The following is a 14,046-nucleotide window of genomic DNA, read 5'->3' as shown; positions in this document are numbered from 1 at the left end:
TAAAAAAAAAATTTAAAAAACAAACAAACAGATGAACCAAGAAACAGACTCTTAACTACAGAAAACCAACAGATGGTTACCAGAGGGGAGGTGGATGGGGGATGGGTGAGATAGGTGTTGGGGATTAAGATCACACTTCTCAGAGTACTTAAGTGGCTCAGTCGATTAATAGTCCAATTCTTGATTTCAGCTCAGGTCATGATGCCAGGGTCAAGGGATCGAGCCCCAAGCTGGGTTCCATGCTGAGTGTGGGGCCTGCTTAAGATTCTCTCTTTCCCCCTCTGACCCTCTCCCCTGCTTGCATGCTCACTCTCTCTCTCTCTCTCTCTCAAAACAAAACAAAAACACACTTCTCATGAGCAGTGAGTAAAGGGTAAAAGTGCTGATTCACTGTATTGTACACCTGAAACTAATGTAACACTGCATGTTGCCCTGCATGTTGGAATTAAAAATAGACATCATAGAAGCAGATGTTACTTTTCCATTGCACAACTTGTATGTACAGCTGTTTTCTAACCACAGCCCTAAGGCAAATGTATCACATGTACTTCTACTCTCTAAAAGACACCTCCAGGAATCAAGTAGTGATAACTTCCAGGACCTGTGCTGCTTCACCCTCACAACAGTATTAGACTTACTCTGTGCCAGGTACTGTTCTAATTACTTCCTAAGTGTCAGCTAACGCAATCTTCACAAGAACTCTGAGATAGCTGCTGTTATTATCCTAATTTTATGGAAGAAACTGAAGCTCAGAGAGGTTCAATAATTTCCCCAAAGACATATAGCAAGAAAATGGTAGCACAGTATTGAAAGTAGGTCATTCTCATCCCAATGCTCGAACTCTTATCAACATGAAGCGATTCTTAACATGGTCACCCAAAGGGCCTAAGTTAACTTGTTCCCAATAACTAAGTTCCCAATAACTTAGTTCCCAAGTAACTAAGTTCCCAATGTAACTTGGCATATTTTTCCACCTTTTCAAAAGGAGACTAAATAAGCAGGGGGGGGGGAGGGGGGAAGGAGCCCATGTAACAAATTTAGATAATCATTTTCAGAGAAGCCAGAATAATACAGTGTATCTGTTGACTACATGGTACACAAGGACAAATTTCTCATGAAGAGCATTTAAAAATCAGCCGAGTCTTGAACTCTTATTTCAATCACTGGTGTGTACAAAGAAACAAAGGATAACAGACCAAAGATTATAAAGTGAAGGAATGTATGAAGGGAAACATTAAACAGAAGAGAACTAAAAGTAAGAAGGGTGAGATGAGAATAAAGAAATTACTGAGCTGCAGAGAAGAACAAAGCTCTCCAGGTGGCAGTGGGTACAAGTTCATATACCGACATCACAGCTGAGAAACTGCAGCACTCCCGATGGTTTAGACCCCAGAAGGAACGCTTCCATCACCTACCCCAACCCTCTCTCTCCTGCCTAAACAGGAGTATGAAACCAACAAACCTACCAGCAACTCCACTTACTTTTATTGGTATGAACTGTTTTATAAACTTGACACCATGTTCTTCCATATGTTCGCCAATTTTGTTGGCCATGTCCTGGTCAAATCCTCTCAGGAGAATGGATCGTACCATAACAGTGACATCTAAACCGATGCCAGCAAGAAATCCAGCACATTCCAAGGCGACGTACGATGCTCCAACCACCAGGGTCTTACCCGGGCAATAAGGTAAGGAGAAAAGATCATCACTGAAAAGAAATTAAAAAAAAAAAAAAAAAGGTGGGGGGGTGGGGAAGAAAAGAAAGAAATTGAAAATGTTCCTATGTGAGTAATGACTGAATCAATGTAAATATTTTTGCTTTCTTAAGAATACACTTTTAAAAACTAAAAACATTCGGGGCGCCTGGGTGGTTCAGTCGGTTAAGTGTCCGACTTCAGCTCAGGTCATGATCTCATGGTCCGTGAGTTCGAGCCCCGTGTCGGGCTCTGTGCTGACAGCTCAGAGCCTGGAGCCTGTTTCAGATTCTGTGTCTCCCTCTCTCTCTGCCCCTCCCCTGCTCATGCTCTGTCTCTCTCTGCTCAAAAATAAATAAAACATTAAAAAAATTAAAAAAAAAAAAAAAACTAAAAACATTCAATTGGCTACATAGACAATCTATGAAAACTATTTACAAGGGCTTAGACCCAGTTCCTTTCTTGCCACTCAGTTGCTCTGGGAGCAGCTCAAGCTGCCCATAGCCAAACACAGTCTCCGAGGTGGAAGATCTATCCAGAACACGAATCAGCAAGAGAGGAGTAGGGGAAAACTTCCAACATAACTGTTTTGTCATATAAAAACCCAACTATAAAGAGTAAAAGCTGACAAAATCTTTTAGCCAAGTAAAGAATACACGAGACGTGAGAGGGATCACAAAAGCATGTTTAGGAAATGAGTTCTTTTTTTAAATATGAGAAGGAAACCCATCCAAGACGGAGAAGACAACAGTCGCCATCTGAGCTGCCCCTGTATGAGGTGCAAAGGAAAAAAAATCACATACCCTTCCCGAGAAAGGGACTGAGAAGAAATAATGTGTAACATGAGCAGAAACTCCTCAGCAGAAAGCATCCAAGAGGACACATTTGTCAACCATAGTATGTTAACACGTTTACAAAACATGCTCAGACGTGTATAAATTTCAAACAGAAGTTTCAATAGAAGTATGTATTTATATGTTAACAGTGATGTTAAGTGGGTGGTAAGAAAGACCCATGTTTATAGTTTTGAATTTTTTAAATTTCTCTTGCATAAAAGAATTTTTTCCCTTCTCTTTTTCCCAGGCCCCTGTCCCTTTGGGCAGAAACACAGAAATAAAAAAATATAAAAAAATAATAATTAAAAAAAAAACCCTCGGAAGTTCTAGGAAATGGACTAAATGGGTTTGAAGAAAACAACTGAAAAGTAGAACTCAACAACGGGTGCCTCCTTTTCTCCCTCCGGTGCCCCCTCACCTGCTGATGCAGAACTCTTTGTCACCAGGGATGCCCAGATACCGTGGCCTCTCGCCAGTAGCAATGAGAAATTTCTCTGCTGTATAAATTTTTTCTTTGCCTTTGTTATTTGTTGCCTACAAAGAAACCAAGTGTCAACTTTTAATAAGCTAGTGTTCATTAAAATTGTAGTTATAGTGAACAGAGGCCATTCGCCACATTATCCAATTTGATCCTCATAAAAATTTGGTAATACGTACTAAGGCTCTAAGAAATTAACGGACTTATGCAAAATCATAAGGCTAATAAGTGGCAGGGCCAAGACTCAGATCCAGGTAACCTGGCCACAAATCCAGTATTCTTACACTGCCACAACCATACGGAAAAGGCCCATAAGAAGATGTGTCTGCAAAATCATCAAACTGGGCAGTTTGGGTCACAGTGGCTTTTACTTTTATCAAGACAATCACTTTCTCTTTTCCTCCCCTACCCCTCACAAAAGTTCAAGACAAACAAAACAAACATTAGCTCCTCAGGATGTCACACAATTACCTTAATCCTATGAGGACCTACAAACTGGCCATATGCATTCTCATAGGTCACTTTTCTCTCCCGCAGAGCGACCCGGTAGCCCCAGTTCAGGGAGCCGATGTAATTCTGTACAGCTTCTGTCATCTTATCCCAGTCATGTTTAACTGCACAAGAAAATAACACAAAACGTTTTTAGCTTTTCAATCGCCTGGCAAATATCACTTCTCAGGAACTGTTCGCATGGGTTACAAAGGGCAGACCTTTTTGTCTAAAACAGCAGGGTCCTTCATTTCAAACACATAAACATCCTTTTCAAGCTCAAATATTCTTTCCTTTTTTAGAAAACTACCATACAATTACATAATGTCAGGCTTCCTGGAAATTCTTAAAATAACCACGCATAATAACTAAAATAACCATGCATGATCCTTTTTACTTCTTTAGAAATGAACGGGAATTTTACTTTGATTGTAAATACTGATTGCTGGGGGAATGGTGAAGCCTGGAGGATTCTATACTCTGTAACAATCCCCAAGGGATCTTGATGTAGTCTGGAGTCGCTAAACTGGTAACAGTGTCTAAACCAGAGGCTGGTACACAAAGGCAAATTAAGGCCCCACGGCCAAATGCAGCCCATCACCTTTTTCATAAGCAGTTTTACTGAAATACACCAATGATCGTTTATTTACACGTTGTCTAAGGCTTCTTTTGTGCTATGATGACAGAGCTGAGTAGTTGTGACAGATCAGTAGGTCCCATGAAACCTAAAATATTTACTGTCTGGCCCTTTATAAAACAAGTTCGCTGACCCTTGATATCGACAGAGAATTTTGAGAGTCTGTCTCACTGTCCCCCCCAAATCTCTCCATCACCAAAGAGAGGACAATTTTTAAATTCTATTACAAAATGATCATTTGAGTCAGGCACAAATATACTGAACTTCAATGCATAAAAATCAGTCATTTACTAATTAATACCTCATGAATAACAAGGAAAAAAATAGGATACATAGAAAATATACTCTGGTGAAGGATGAAGACAGATTCCAGGAAAGCTGTGGTTTAGAAGGAAGGAAAAGAGAACCAACATATACTGAAAGACTGTCATGGAAATGAGGAGTCTCAATCTTAGATTCAGGGTTAAGTAGCTTGACCACACAGGAGGTGGTGAACCAAGTCTACGAGACACAATGGCCAGCGTCTGGAATCGGGAATGACAGCACAAAAATTGGTTTGTGGCCTCCTAGAGAACAGATCATCGGTGTTCGTTTCACGGAACCGTAAAATGTTAGACTTTGGGAGATCAATTCAACTTAAAAGGACAGTGACTGCAGAAGCCACTGTGACTGCAGTACTAAGAGGACTAGGTGCGGGGCGACGGGAGTGGGGGACGCTGCCCACCTGCCCATCTGGCCTCCACCTAGCAACACCAGAAAAAAGACGATAGGGTTCACTTCCGGTTTCTCCACTAGGAATGGAACAGAATAGTAACTCTGCAATGATCTTGCTTTCTTTGTAATGATAATGGGATCCTCAAATACTTAATGTTTGAAAGGCAGATTTAATTCTTGAGCACAGGGAACTCAAGTTGATAAATAAAATATATAAAGCAAAGAAATCTTCCAGAAAGGACCAATTCATCCAGTTTACATGACTGGGCTCCAGGTTTTTTGTTTGTTTTTGTTTGTTTAAAGGCCTGAGGCTTTCTCTGTACGTTCTCAGTTCAGAGCTTTAGGAAAAGGGCAGATCACACTGAGTCCTGGATGTGTTACTCCCCCTACCCCTGTCCCAGGCAGATTCAGCTATGCTGCCTGGTCCAGGTCCCTTTCCTCCTCCACCATGCCTGGAGCTATCTGCAGCGTCAGAGAAGACAACCCTCCCAGACAACTAGAGCGCTGTTGCTGTTCTTTGGTCAAGGACGTGAGATTAGATAGGTTTCTAGTCAAAAAATGTAAAATAAGCCTTCACACTTCATCTGTGGGAACAGGGATCAACAGCCTCTAGGGGGTTCCCATTTGAAAAATACACCTCCAAGTTTCTTTCTCGCTCTAAGATCTAATGACATAAAGTAACGTTTGTTTAAATCCACTATATTCCTCATCACAACCATTTTCAAAGGAGGGAGGTAATTTACTGCTGCCTCAGTGGTAGACTCTGGCAGGCACAGAAGGCCTCTCCCACCAAGCCCAGCTCTGGTTCCTTCTGCTAGGCCACAGCAAGCTTCAGAGGTCCCAAGGCTTCATGAGAAAATTGAAGATAACAGAATAAACAAACCGCTAGGTTTCCATTTACCAAGAGTAAAGGGATTTAAATACAGGGCACAGCTCTCATCAAACACGTTGGGATTGCTGCTGCTAACAAATACAAGAGGAGTAAGGCATTAAAAACAGAAAAGTATGTATTTCTAATGTTAAAACCTGGAAAGGGGGAAGAAACACAAAAGTAACACTGTTAATGTAGCTGAATAAATAATTTCTTTAAAGAGAGACAAATAAAACAACTTTGATCTGGTCCAACTTTTAAAACCCCATGAAATTCAGGGAGCTTTTACTGGTGTTAACGTATAGATCTGGACCATGCTACTAGTGACTCTTTATTACCTCAGTGGCGAGACATTTATTAGTTCTTTATTATGTAACTTAGAAATAAATTCAACATAAATAAGCACAGCCAGTCCTTATTGTTACATGACAGCTACAGAGATATTCTTTTGCTGGAAAGATCCGCCAATTCACCAAGTTCTATTTCACCATCCACCTGGTTACTGAATTTATTAGAATGAACTCACTTGGCCCTGTTAACAAAAATCCACATTCAGCGGAGGCCTGTACTTAACTCTTATCTTTTTAAGATTCTAAAGACCCACCCGCTATATATACTTCCTACATTTTTAAATTAAGAATTCTGTTCCAATGACTTCATTTTTCTTAAGAGTTGACAGTTTAAAGCTAACATCAGTTAGTACAATATACCAATTTGAGTACTAGACCCCTGTGTGAATGAATAAAATTTGTGTGGTTGAGTCATATAGCTCCCCGGCACTGTTTTTACCTAGATTTAAGGGACAGATAGCATCCACTATGTAGATGACAGTACATGGAAATTATAAAGCTGCGTCAATCAAAATTTGCTCGGAACAAACTTACTTTTTCCAACAAATTCTAGACTTCTTCAGATTAATATTCCTGTTACGTGTCCTCTTTAAGAGGAAACTAACTTCGTTCAGATATACAACTTCCTTTAGTATCTGTAAAGGTTTTCCTACAAACCAGTAACCAAAGAACCAAGTGCTTGCCAAGTGCTTGCCAGGGTCTACTCTAATTTATTGAAACTCTGAACGGAAGAATTAAAAGCAGCAAGTCCAGAGGAAAGGACAGAAACTAATGTTTGCTGAGTGGCAGCTATCTTACCACCCTACTGTATCCAATCCTCATCACAGGCAGTAAATGGCAAAGTCACCAGTTGTGCCCAGGTCTACCTACGACAATAACCCACCTTTAACGCTGTCAGGAAGGCTAGGGTGAAGGAAAGGCTACGTGACACCACTTCAATCACATTACCCATCCTCCCTCTGGGCTCCCAGGGTACTCGGTCTGTACAGCGATGACGTTAGTGCATGAGTGATTAACAGAATCTGCATGCTAACAGAGTTTGTATTATTCACCTGAATTTCCCCAGCACAGACTCACCTGCAAATAGTGGACGCTCGACAATAAGATTATATGACTTTCTCGGCAGAATTTCTAAAATTTCTAAAATGTGTACTAAGAAGTCTAATAAATTAACTGAAGGGAGACCCTCTTATGAACCAGGTACATTAAAAGCAGGCTCGTCCCCCTTGCCGGTCACGTAACACGCATTTGTGGGGAACCTGGTGCCAAACCATTCGTAAACGACCTGCTTCTGGGTCCGGGCTTCATATGTAGCAGAGCAGCTCCCTCACTGTGATCTAGCGAACGTCAGCCCTCAACACAAGGGTTTGTAAAAAAAAATTTTTTGATTTAAAAAGAAAAACAAAACTAGGCTTCCCGAAAGGAAAGAGTGTATTAATGGCAGACTCAGTGGGGAGACATTCAGACATGGGAGTAAATAGTAACTTGGAGGGGGGGGTAGAGGTGGGAATAGCAGTGGACTACAGCTAGATTATGTGTTAGATTCATATTCCACAGGTCAAAGGAATCAGCTCAACTACCCTTTTTGTTGGAAAGAGAAATGGACGTGAGGCTGCCTGAGGCCCCAAAGGTCACGGACAGAGAACAGCCTTGTAAGGATCTGGGAAAGAGATATGACCCCAACGTAAGAAAACTTTTAAAGTAACTGATTTTCTAAGATTCCAGACTTGAAAAAAAAAGTGCTGTTGATTTTAAACAGGAAGTAAACACATCAAACAAAGGAAGCATGACTAATTTGAGTAGGAGCAAAATTTTTCAAAGCATGTATTTATGCCCTGTTTTTTTTTAATATTTAATAAACAATTAAAACTCAGAAAAAGTTATAGAATAATTTACCCTAGCAAATGTCCCATACCCTGTAGATCTCGAAACTAATATTAGATAAGGTTAGAGTTTCCCTCTTCAAGGACACGGTGACCTATGTCATTGATTAACTATGAAGCTGTGCCAACCTCATTTTATTCTTCTACCAAATAATACAACCTACTTTCTAAAGGCAACAAATTCCTCTTCAAGTTCTCTAGGGTTGCTAGGGTACTCTAAATATTTTATCCAAAGACTAACCAACGCTTTCTCAACAAACAGAGTCCCTCCACCCCAAAAATATCGCTCATAAACTGATTTCTTTGGACAGAGAAAAACAAAACAACTTCAAAGGAAAGCAAATAAATTTGCACTCCCTTATGAAACTCTATGTAATTATAAGAATTGACTTGAGGGGCATCTGGCTGGCTCAGTTGATAGAGCAAATGACTACTGATCTCAAGGTCGTGAGTTCAAGTCCCATGCTGGGTGTAGGAGATTAGTTTAAAACAAAATAGGAATAATACAAAACGAATTTCCCTGAAAAAATTCTGGTTTTCTTTTTTTTTTTTTTTTTTTAAGTTTATTCATTTTTGAGAGACAGAGACAGAGCATGAGCAGGGCAGAGAGAGAGAGAGACACGGAATCCAAAGCAGGCTCCAGGCTCTGAGCTGTCAGCACGGAGCCCGACACAGGGCTCGAACTCACGAACTGTGAGATCATGACCTGAGCCGAAGTCGGACACTTAACCAACTGAGCCACCCAGGCACCTCTGAAAAAATTCTGGTTTTCTATTACAGAAAGACACTCTAAGGACAGTATCCATTCTGTGCAGCTAGTGACGCAAGGTAATTGCAGTGATTTTATACATAAAAAACATAAACAATAAAAACTTCCAGATTATCCTCTAGTCTTGTAAAAATGGATGCTGCGTCCCCAGACCACAGTTCGCACCCCTCAAAAACACAAGCAGCCTCTCCCACCATACCTGTCTCCTCGATCTTCCAACCGTAGTTTCGAGAGTCTTGCACGGCTTGTCCTAACAAAGCCGCTTGGTGCATCAGTTTTTTAGGTATGCAACCCACATTCACGCATGTTCCTCCGAGACCTGCAACAACATCAAGAAATAAGTTTATACCCTGCTTCACGATCCTTGATGGAGAAAGGTCAGTAATCATTATAATGTGCTACAAAAGATCATAATTTATTTGCCCAACGTAGCCCAATACTGTTTATGCAAATTCATTCCTAAGTTTCAAGGCATTTCTAAGCTCAGAGAGCCTTATGTATCAAACACAGTGAGTGACCTCACCCTCAAACAAAAGAAAAATGAGATTTCCACAATTTCCATACCCTCAAAAATTCAAAATTAACTGACTGCTGATAAAGATGCCAGAAATTGAAATTTTACTTTGCATGCAATCCTATACTTGCCACCAAATCTTTGAACAGAACTGTATGATAAAGGGGTTATTAAGCTAGCCACAGTTGGACTGCGGTGGGTCTGAAACTACATATAAAATGTGGTGTATGTGAGCATTTTTTTTAAGATGGTGGTCTACAGCTTTCATGGATTCTCACAAAAGGATTCATGACCAAAACAAACACAAGCTTTAGCATCTCTGAGACTAAAGAACATGGCGCTAGACTGTCTCCATTAGAACAAAATACAGGCAGGCAGGGAGGCAGACAAAATGGCGTGAGATCGCAAGATGGCAGCAGACGTCACAGCTCAGAAAACAGAAGCCTTCTGAGGAGAATGCTTCCAGACTGCCACTATGGAGTGCAACCTCCCCAGGCCAGAGGGGCTATCCCCAGCACAAGAATAGTGCCTGGGGCACCTGGGTGGCACAGGAGGTTAAGCATTCGACTTTGGCTCAGGTCATGATCTCATGGTTCAAGCCCCATATCGGGCTCTGTGCTGACAATGAGAAGCCTGCTTGCTTGGGATTCTCTCTCCCTCTCTCTCTCTCTCTGTCCCTCCCCCACTCACTCTCTCTCTCTCTCAAAATAAATGAACTTAAAAAAACAAAAATGGGGCACCTGAGTGGCTCAGCTGGTTAAGCATGTGACCTCAGCTCAGGTCATGATCTCACAGTTCATGGGTTTGAGCCCTGCATCAGGCTCTGAGCTGACAGCCCACAGCCTGGAGCCTGCTTCAAATTCTGTGTCTCCCTCTCTCTCTGTCCCTCCCTCACTCACGTTCTGTCTCTTTCTGTCTCTCAAAAATGAGTAAACGTTAAAAAAAAATTAAAAAAAAAAACAGTGTCCAACACAACACTGACACCTAATAAATATTTGTTGAATGGATGAATTAGAAAGTGAGACACTCTCTTATCCAAGAGTTCTGCTTCTTGCCTCCTAATGAGAGCAGCTAAGTCATCTTGGTAAAATTTATGTATCACATCAATCCCCTTCTCAAAGGCTTCCTACTAGGCTTCGATTAGGTCCAATTCCTCATCTTGGCCTATCGAGACCTGTATAGCCTTGACACCTGCCTTCGTCTCTAATCTTACCTCCAGCTCGTATCACCCATGCTACCACCATGAAGGACTCCCACCTGCCTCAGGGCCTTTATATGTTCTATTCTGTGACAGAGACCGAGAAAAGTCCCCTGGAAGGTTCTTCCTCAGCTTTTGGCATAGCTGGTTCATTCTTAATTCTTTTGGCCTCATTTAAAGGCCACCTCTTCAGAGGCCTTCCTTGATAATCTTCCCAAAGTTAAACTCTTTCCTCTACCCAGTTCCTCTCTATCCCACCATATAATTTTTTTTAGTACCACTCATCATAATTTGTAAAGTTCCCCGCTTATCTCTTGTCTCCCCGCTAGCATATAAACTCCACAAGGACAAGAACTTCACGTCTACCACACCCATTGCTACATCTCCAATGCCCTGGTTCGTAGTAAGTGTTCAATTAATATCTGTGGAATAAATGAATACAGAACACTGATTCAACAAGATTCGGAAGCAGCACGGGCTCTCCACTGAGATATCTGATTCCAGTTCTTATTGAATGTAGGAACTGGTTTTAAAACAGAAACCCACAGGTAAGTGTTTCAACTTTCAGTCATTAAATCCCTAAGTTTACCAAATTACTCAAATCTTTAGTTTTAAATCATCATGACAGCTGTGGAGAAGGTGTTGCATCATCCTGACACTGCCAGAAACTCCAAATTTTCAACATTTAACATTTCCATTTTAACTTAGCACAAGTGAAAGAGGCATATATCTTTTTTGTTGTTTTAATTTAACTTTTAAATGTTCAATTGGGTTTTAGGAGCCATTTAAACATATGCCAAGGAAAAACCTGCTCCCACAAATCCACTTCTAAAATACTTCAAATCTTACCCCATCTAGTTCCATGGGGGGTTGGAGTGACAAAATCCAGGACCAATATCTTCTTGTCATATTTGGCTGCCTCCTAGAAAATAAACGTATTAAAATGAACTCGAAAGGTGACCATGACAGACTAGAAATGGACTGTTAAAAATCCAAGCTATTCTTATTAAGCTACAGTGCCCGCAGCATAACCAGTTATTACTGCCTGGAACTTCAGATACTGCACCAAGATGGTTAGTGAGACTCCAAAATAAAAATTAGGCAACTGAGACAGTCACAGGGTAGTTGTAAAGAACATACAGAGCACAGCTGTAAAACTGTCTCCCGGACACACTAGTATCCTCTTACATAATTCCATGCAAACAGTAACATATTAAGCAATAATCTGAAGAACCTGGGGTCTTTTCTAAGCAGGCAAAAGGTGAATAGCCAGTAAAAAAGATTTAGGACAGTCTACAACCCTTGATTCAATCTGTATTCTGTAAGTATTTCTGAAAGTATTTTAAGTTTTATCTAATTCAGTATCTAGGCAGAATATTGGAAAAGTTTTTCTTCTAAAATCGTCAGATTTCCTAAAATTTCACATGAAAAGCCAGTAAGAAAGTTGATGGTATCTATGAGCTTTCCAAACAGATTTTAGGGGAGTGATGACAATAGTCAGAAGTTCATTTTGCAGAGTATCCTTTATCTTTTTCAGAGAATAAGTTTTGTGTATTGGCAACTACAACCTCCAAAGGTTATTTCAAAGGATTGAGTCTATGTTTCCTTTAAAACCAACAGAACGAGGGGCGCCTGGGTGGCTCAGTCGGTTAAGTGTCCAATCGCAGTTCCTGAGTTCGAGCCCCACGTCGGGCTCTGTGCTGACAGCTCAGAGCCTGGAGCCTGCTTCGGATTCTGTGTCTCCTCCTCTCTCTCTGTCACTCCTCCACTCATGTTCTATCATGCTCTCTCTCAAAAATAAACATTAAAAAAATTTTTTTTTAATAGAAGAAAAATCAAACTCACCAGAACTAGAGTAAAATACATCCAGTATTATTACTGAATTATTTATAGCTAAGTATGGCTTCATGCCAGATGCTGGCCTGCTCCTCATCTGGGCAGCTTCATTTGAATCTACCCTTACTGACCCACAAGCTACACCTTTTAAACCATGTCATCTTTTATTTACAAAAAAATTTTTTAGGGGCGCCTGGGTGGCGCAGTCGGTTAAGCGTCCGACTTAAGCCAGGTCACGATCTCGCGGTCCGTGAGTTCGAGCCCCGCGTCAGGCTCTGGGCTGATGGCTCAGAGCCTGGAGCCTGTTTCCGATTCTGTGTCTCCCTCTCTCTCTGCCCCTCCCCCGTTCATGCTCTGTCTCTCTCTGTCCCAAAAATAAATTAAAAAAAAAAAAAAAAAAAAGTTGAAGAAAAAAAAAATTTTTTTTAATGTTGGTTTATTTTTGAGAGAGAGAAAGACAGCTGTCAGCACAGAGCCTACTTGGGATTCTCTCTCTCTCTCCCTCTCTCTCTGCAACCCCCCACCCACATGCACACGCATGCATGCACATGCTCGCTCTCTCTCTCTCTCTCTCTCAAAATGAATAAACTTAAAAAAAAATAAAAGTACCTGTTGGAGAAGGATGACAGGCCCAAGGGCCCTTGGCCCCTCACACATGGAAGATGTATCTCAATTTAGGACCAGGAGTCTCATTCCTTAACCTCCCTTATTTATACTTCCTCTCCCCCATGACCCCCAGACCAGAGTTAGTGGGTATTCTCTTAGTTCACTTCTTATACAAAGGAGGCAAACATTTTCAATTTTTTTTAATGTGTATTTTTGAGATAGAGCGTGCGCGAGCGAGCGGGGGAGGGGCAGAGAGAGAGAGGGAGACACAGAATCTGAAGCAGGTTCCAGGCTCTGAGCTGACAACACAGAGCTTGATGCAGGGCTTGAACTCACAGACCTCAAGATCAGATGCTTAACCGACTGAGCCACCCAGGTGCCCCAGGAGGCAAACGTTTTTAATGATTAAGTTTAAGGAATCCAACTGCTCTCCATTTTTCTACTGGGGAGGAGGGCCTGTGAACAGGAAAATCATCAAAGTGAAAAAAACCTAATATTGATATTTATAAAGAGTAAGAAATATATTTATTTAATTTCAAACTGTTTCTATACCACACCTTTATTATCTTTGAAAAGTCAGCCAAACTTAAAATGAATGAAAATGTGTCCCAAAATACGGGCCACGGTACTGTCATGTAGAAGTACTTTCACAAAGAAGGTACAGTTCAACCTGGAAAACTGATTTACAAAACAGTCCCTTTGTAAACATGTCCTGCCCGAGTTAAGGTGCAGAATGTCACAAGAGTGGCTCAACCTAATTCCAGTGAGAACCGGCGGACGTCTATCAGGAGCGTGACTCCTACCCATCACCCAGATGACACACAGGAGCCTTGCCTTAGCAGCTGCCAGCCCTCCTGAGCCGCCTCCAACGATGATGAGGTCATAGTCATAGGACTCGGGAAGACCCTCCGAGCCGTTCATTTTCAGTAGCTTTTGAAGTCTGCCCTCCTGATAAGCCTAAAGAAAAGGAAGAGGAAATACGTTAACTTAAAAGCAGCAATGCCTGAAAAGTTTTGTGAGAAAACCTTTCTCTGAAAAAAGCAAAAGGAATATTCAAAGGAAAAACATCGTTTAACTTCTATCACAGCACGCAAGAAGAAAACGTTCAACCCTCTTTTCAAGTGGTGACCAAGAATTTGCTTTTTGTTAGGACTGTCCTAATTCCTTTTCG

The 14,046-nt window shown here is 41.2% G+C and overlaps 1 protein-coding gene across 4 annotated transcripts in view; it reads right to left on the bottom strand.

The window, feature by feature from the left end:
• The window catches only part of TXNRD1 (thioredoxin reductase 1), an 86,635-nt gene that overhangs the window by 32,425 nt on the left and 40,164 nt on the right, over positions 1-14,046 (bottom strand). For all 4 annotated transcript variants that reach the window (XM_047865566.1, XM_047865568.1, XM_047865567.1 and 1 more), the window contains 6 exons: positions 13,710-13,832; positions 11,283-11,355; positions 8,921-9,040; positions 3,480-3,622; positions 2,949-3,064; positions 1,483-1,708 (listed from right to left, as the gene is read on the bottom strand). In XM_047865566.1, coding sequence (XP_047721522.1) covers positions 1,483-1,708; positions 2,949-3,064; positions 3,480-3,622; positions 8,921-9,040; positions 11,283-11,355; positions 13,710-13,832 — 801 coding nt within the window. The remainder of the gene's footprint in view (positions 1-1,482; positions 1,709-2,948; positions 3,065-3,479; positions 3,623-8,920; positions 9,041-11,282; positions 11,356-13,709; positions 13,833-14,046) is intronic.

Source organism: Prionailurus viverrinus, chromosome B4 (genome assembly GCF_022837055.1).
Source record: "Prionailurus viverrinus isolate Anna chromosome B4, UM_Priviv_1.0, whole genome shotgun sequence".
Taxonomy (NCBI): Eukaryota; Metazoa; Chordata; class Mammalia; order Carnivora; family Felidae; genus Prionailurus; species Prionailurus viverrinus.
The sequence above is the reverse complement of the archived record's forward strand: the minus strand, read 5'-3'. Positions and strand labels throughout refer to the sequence as shown.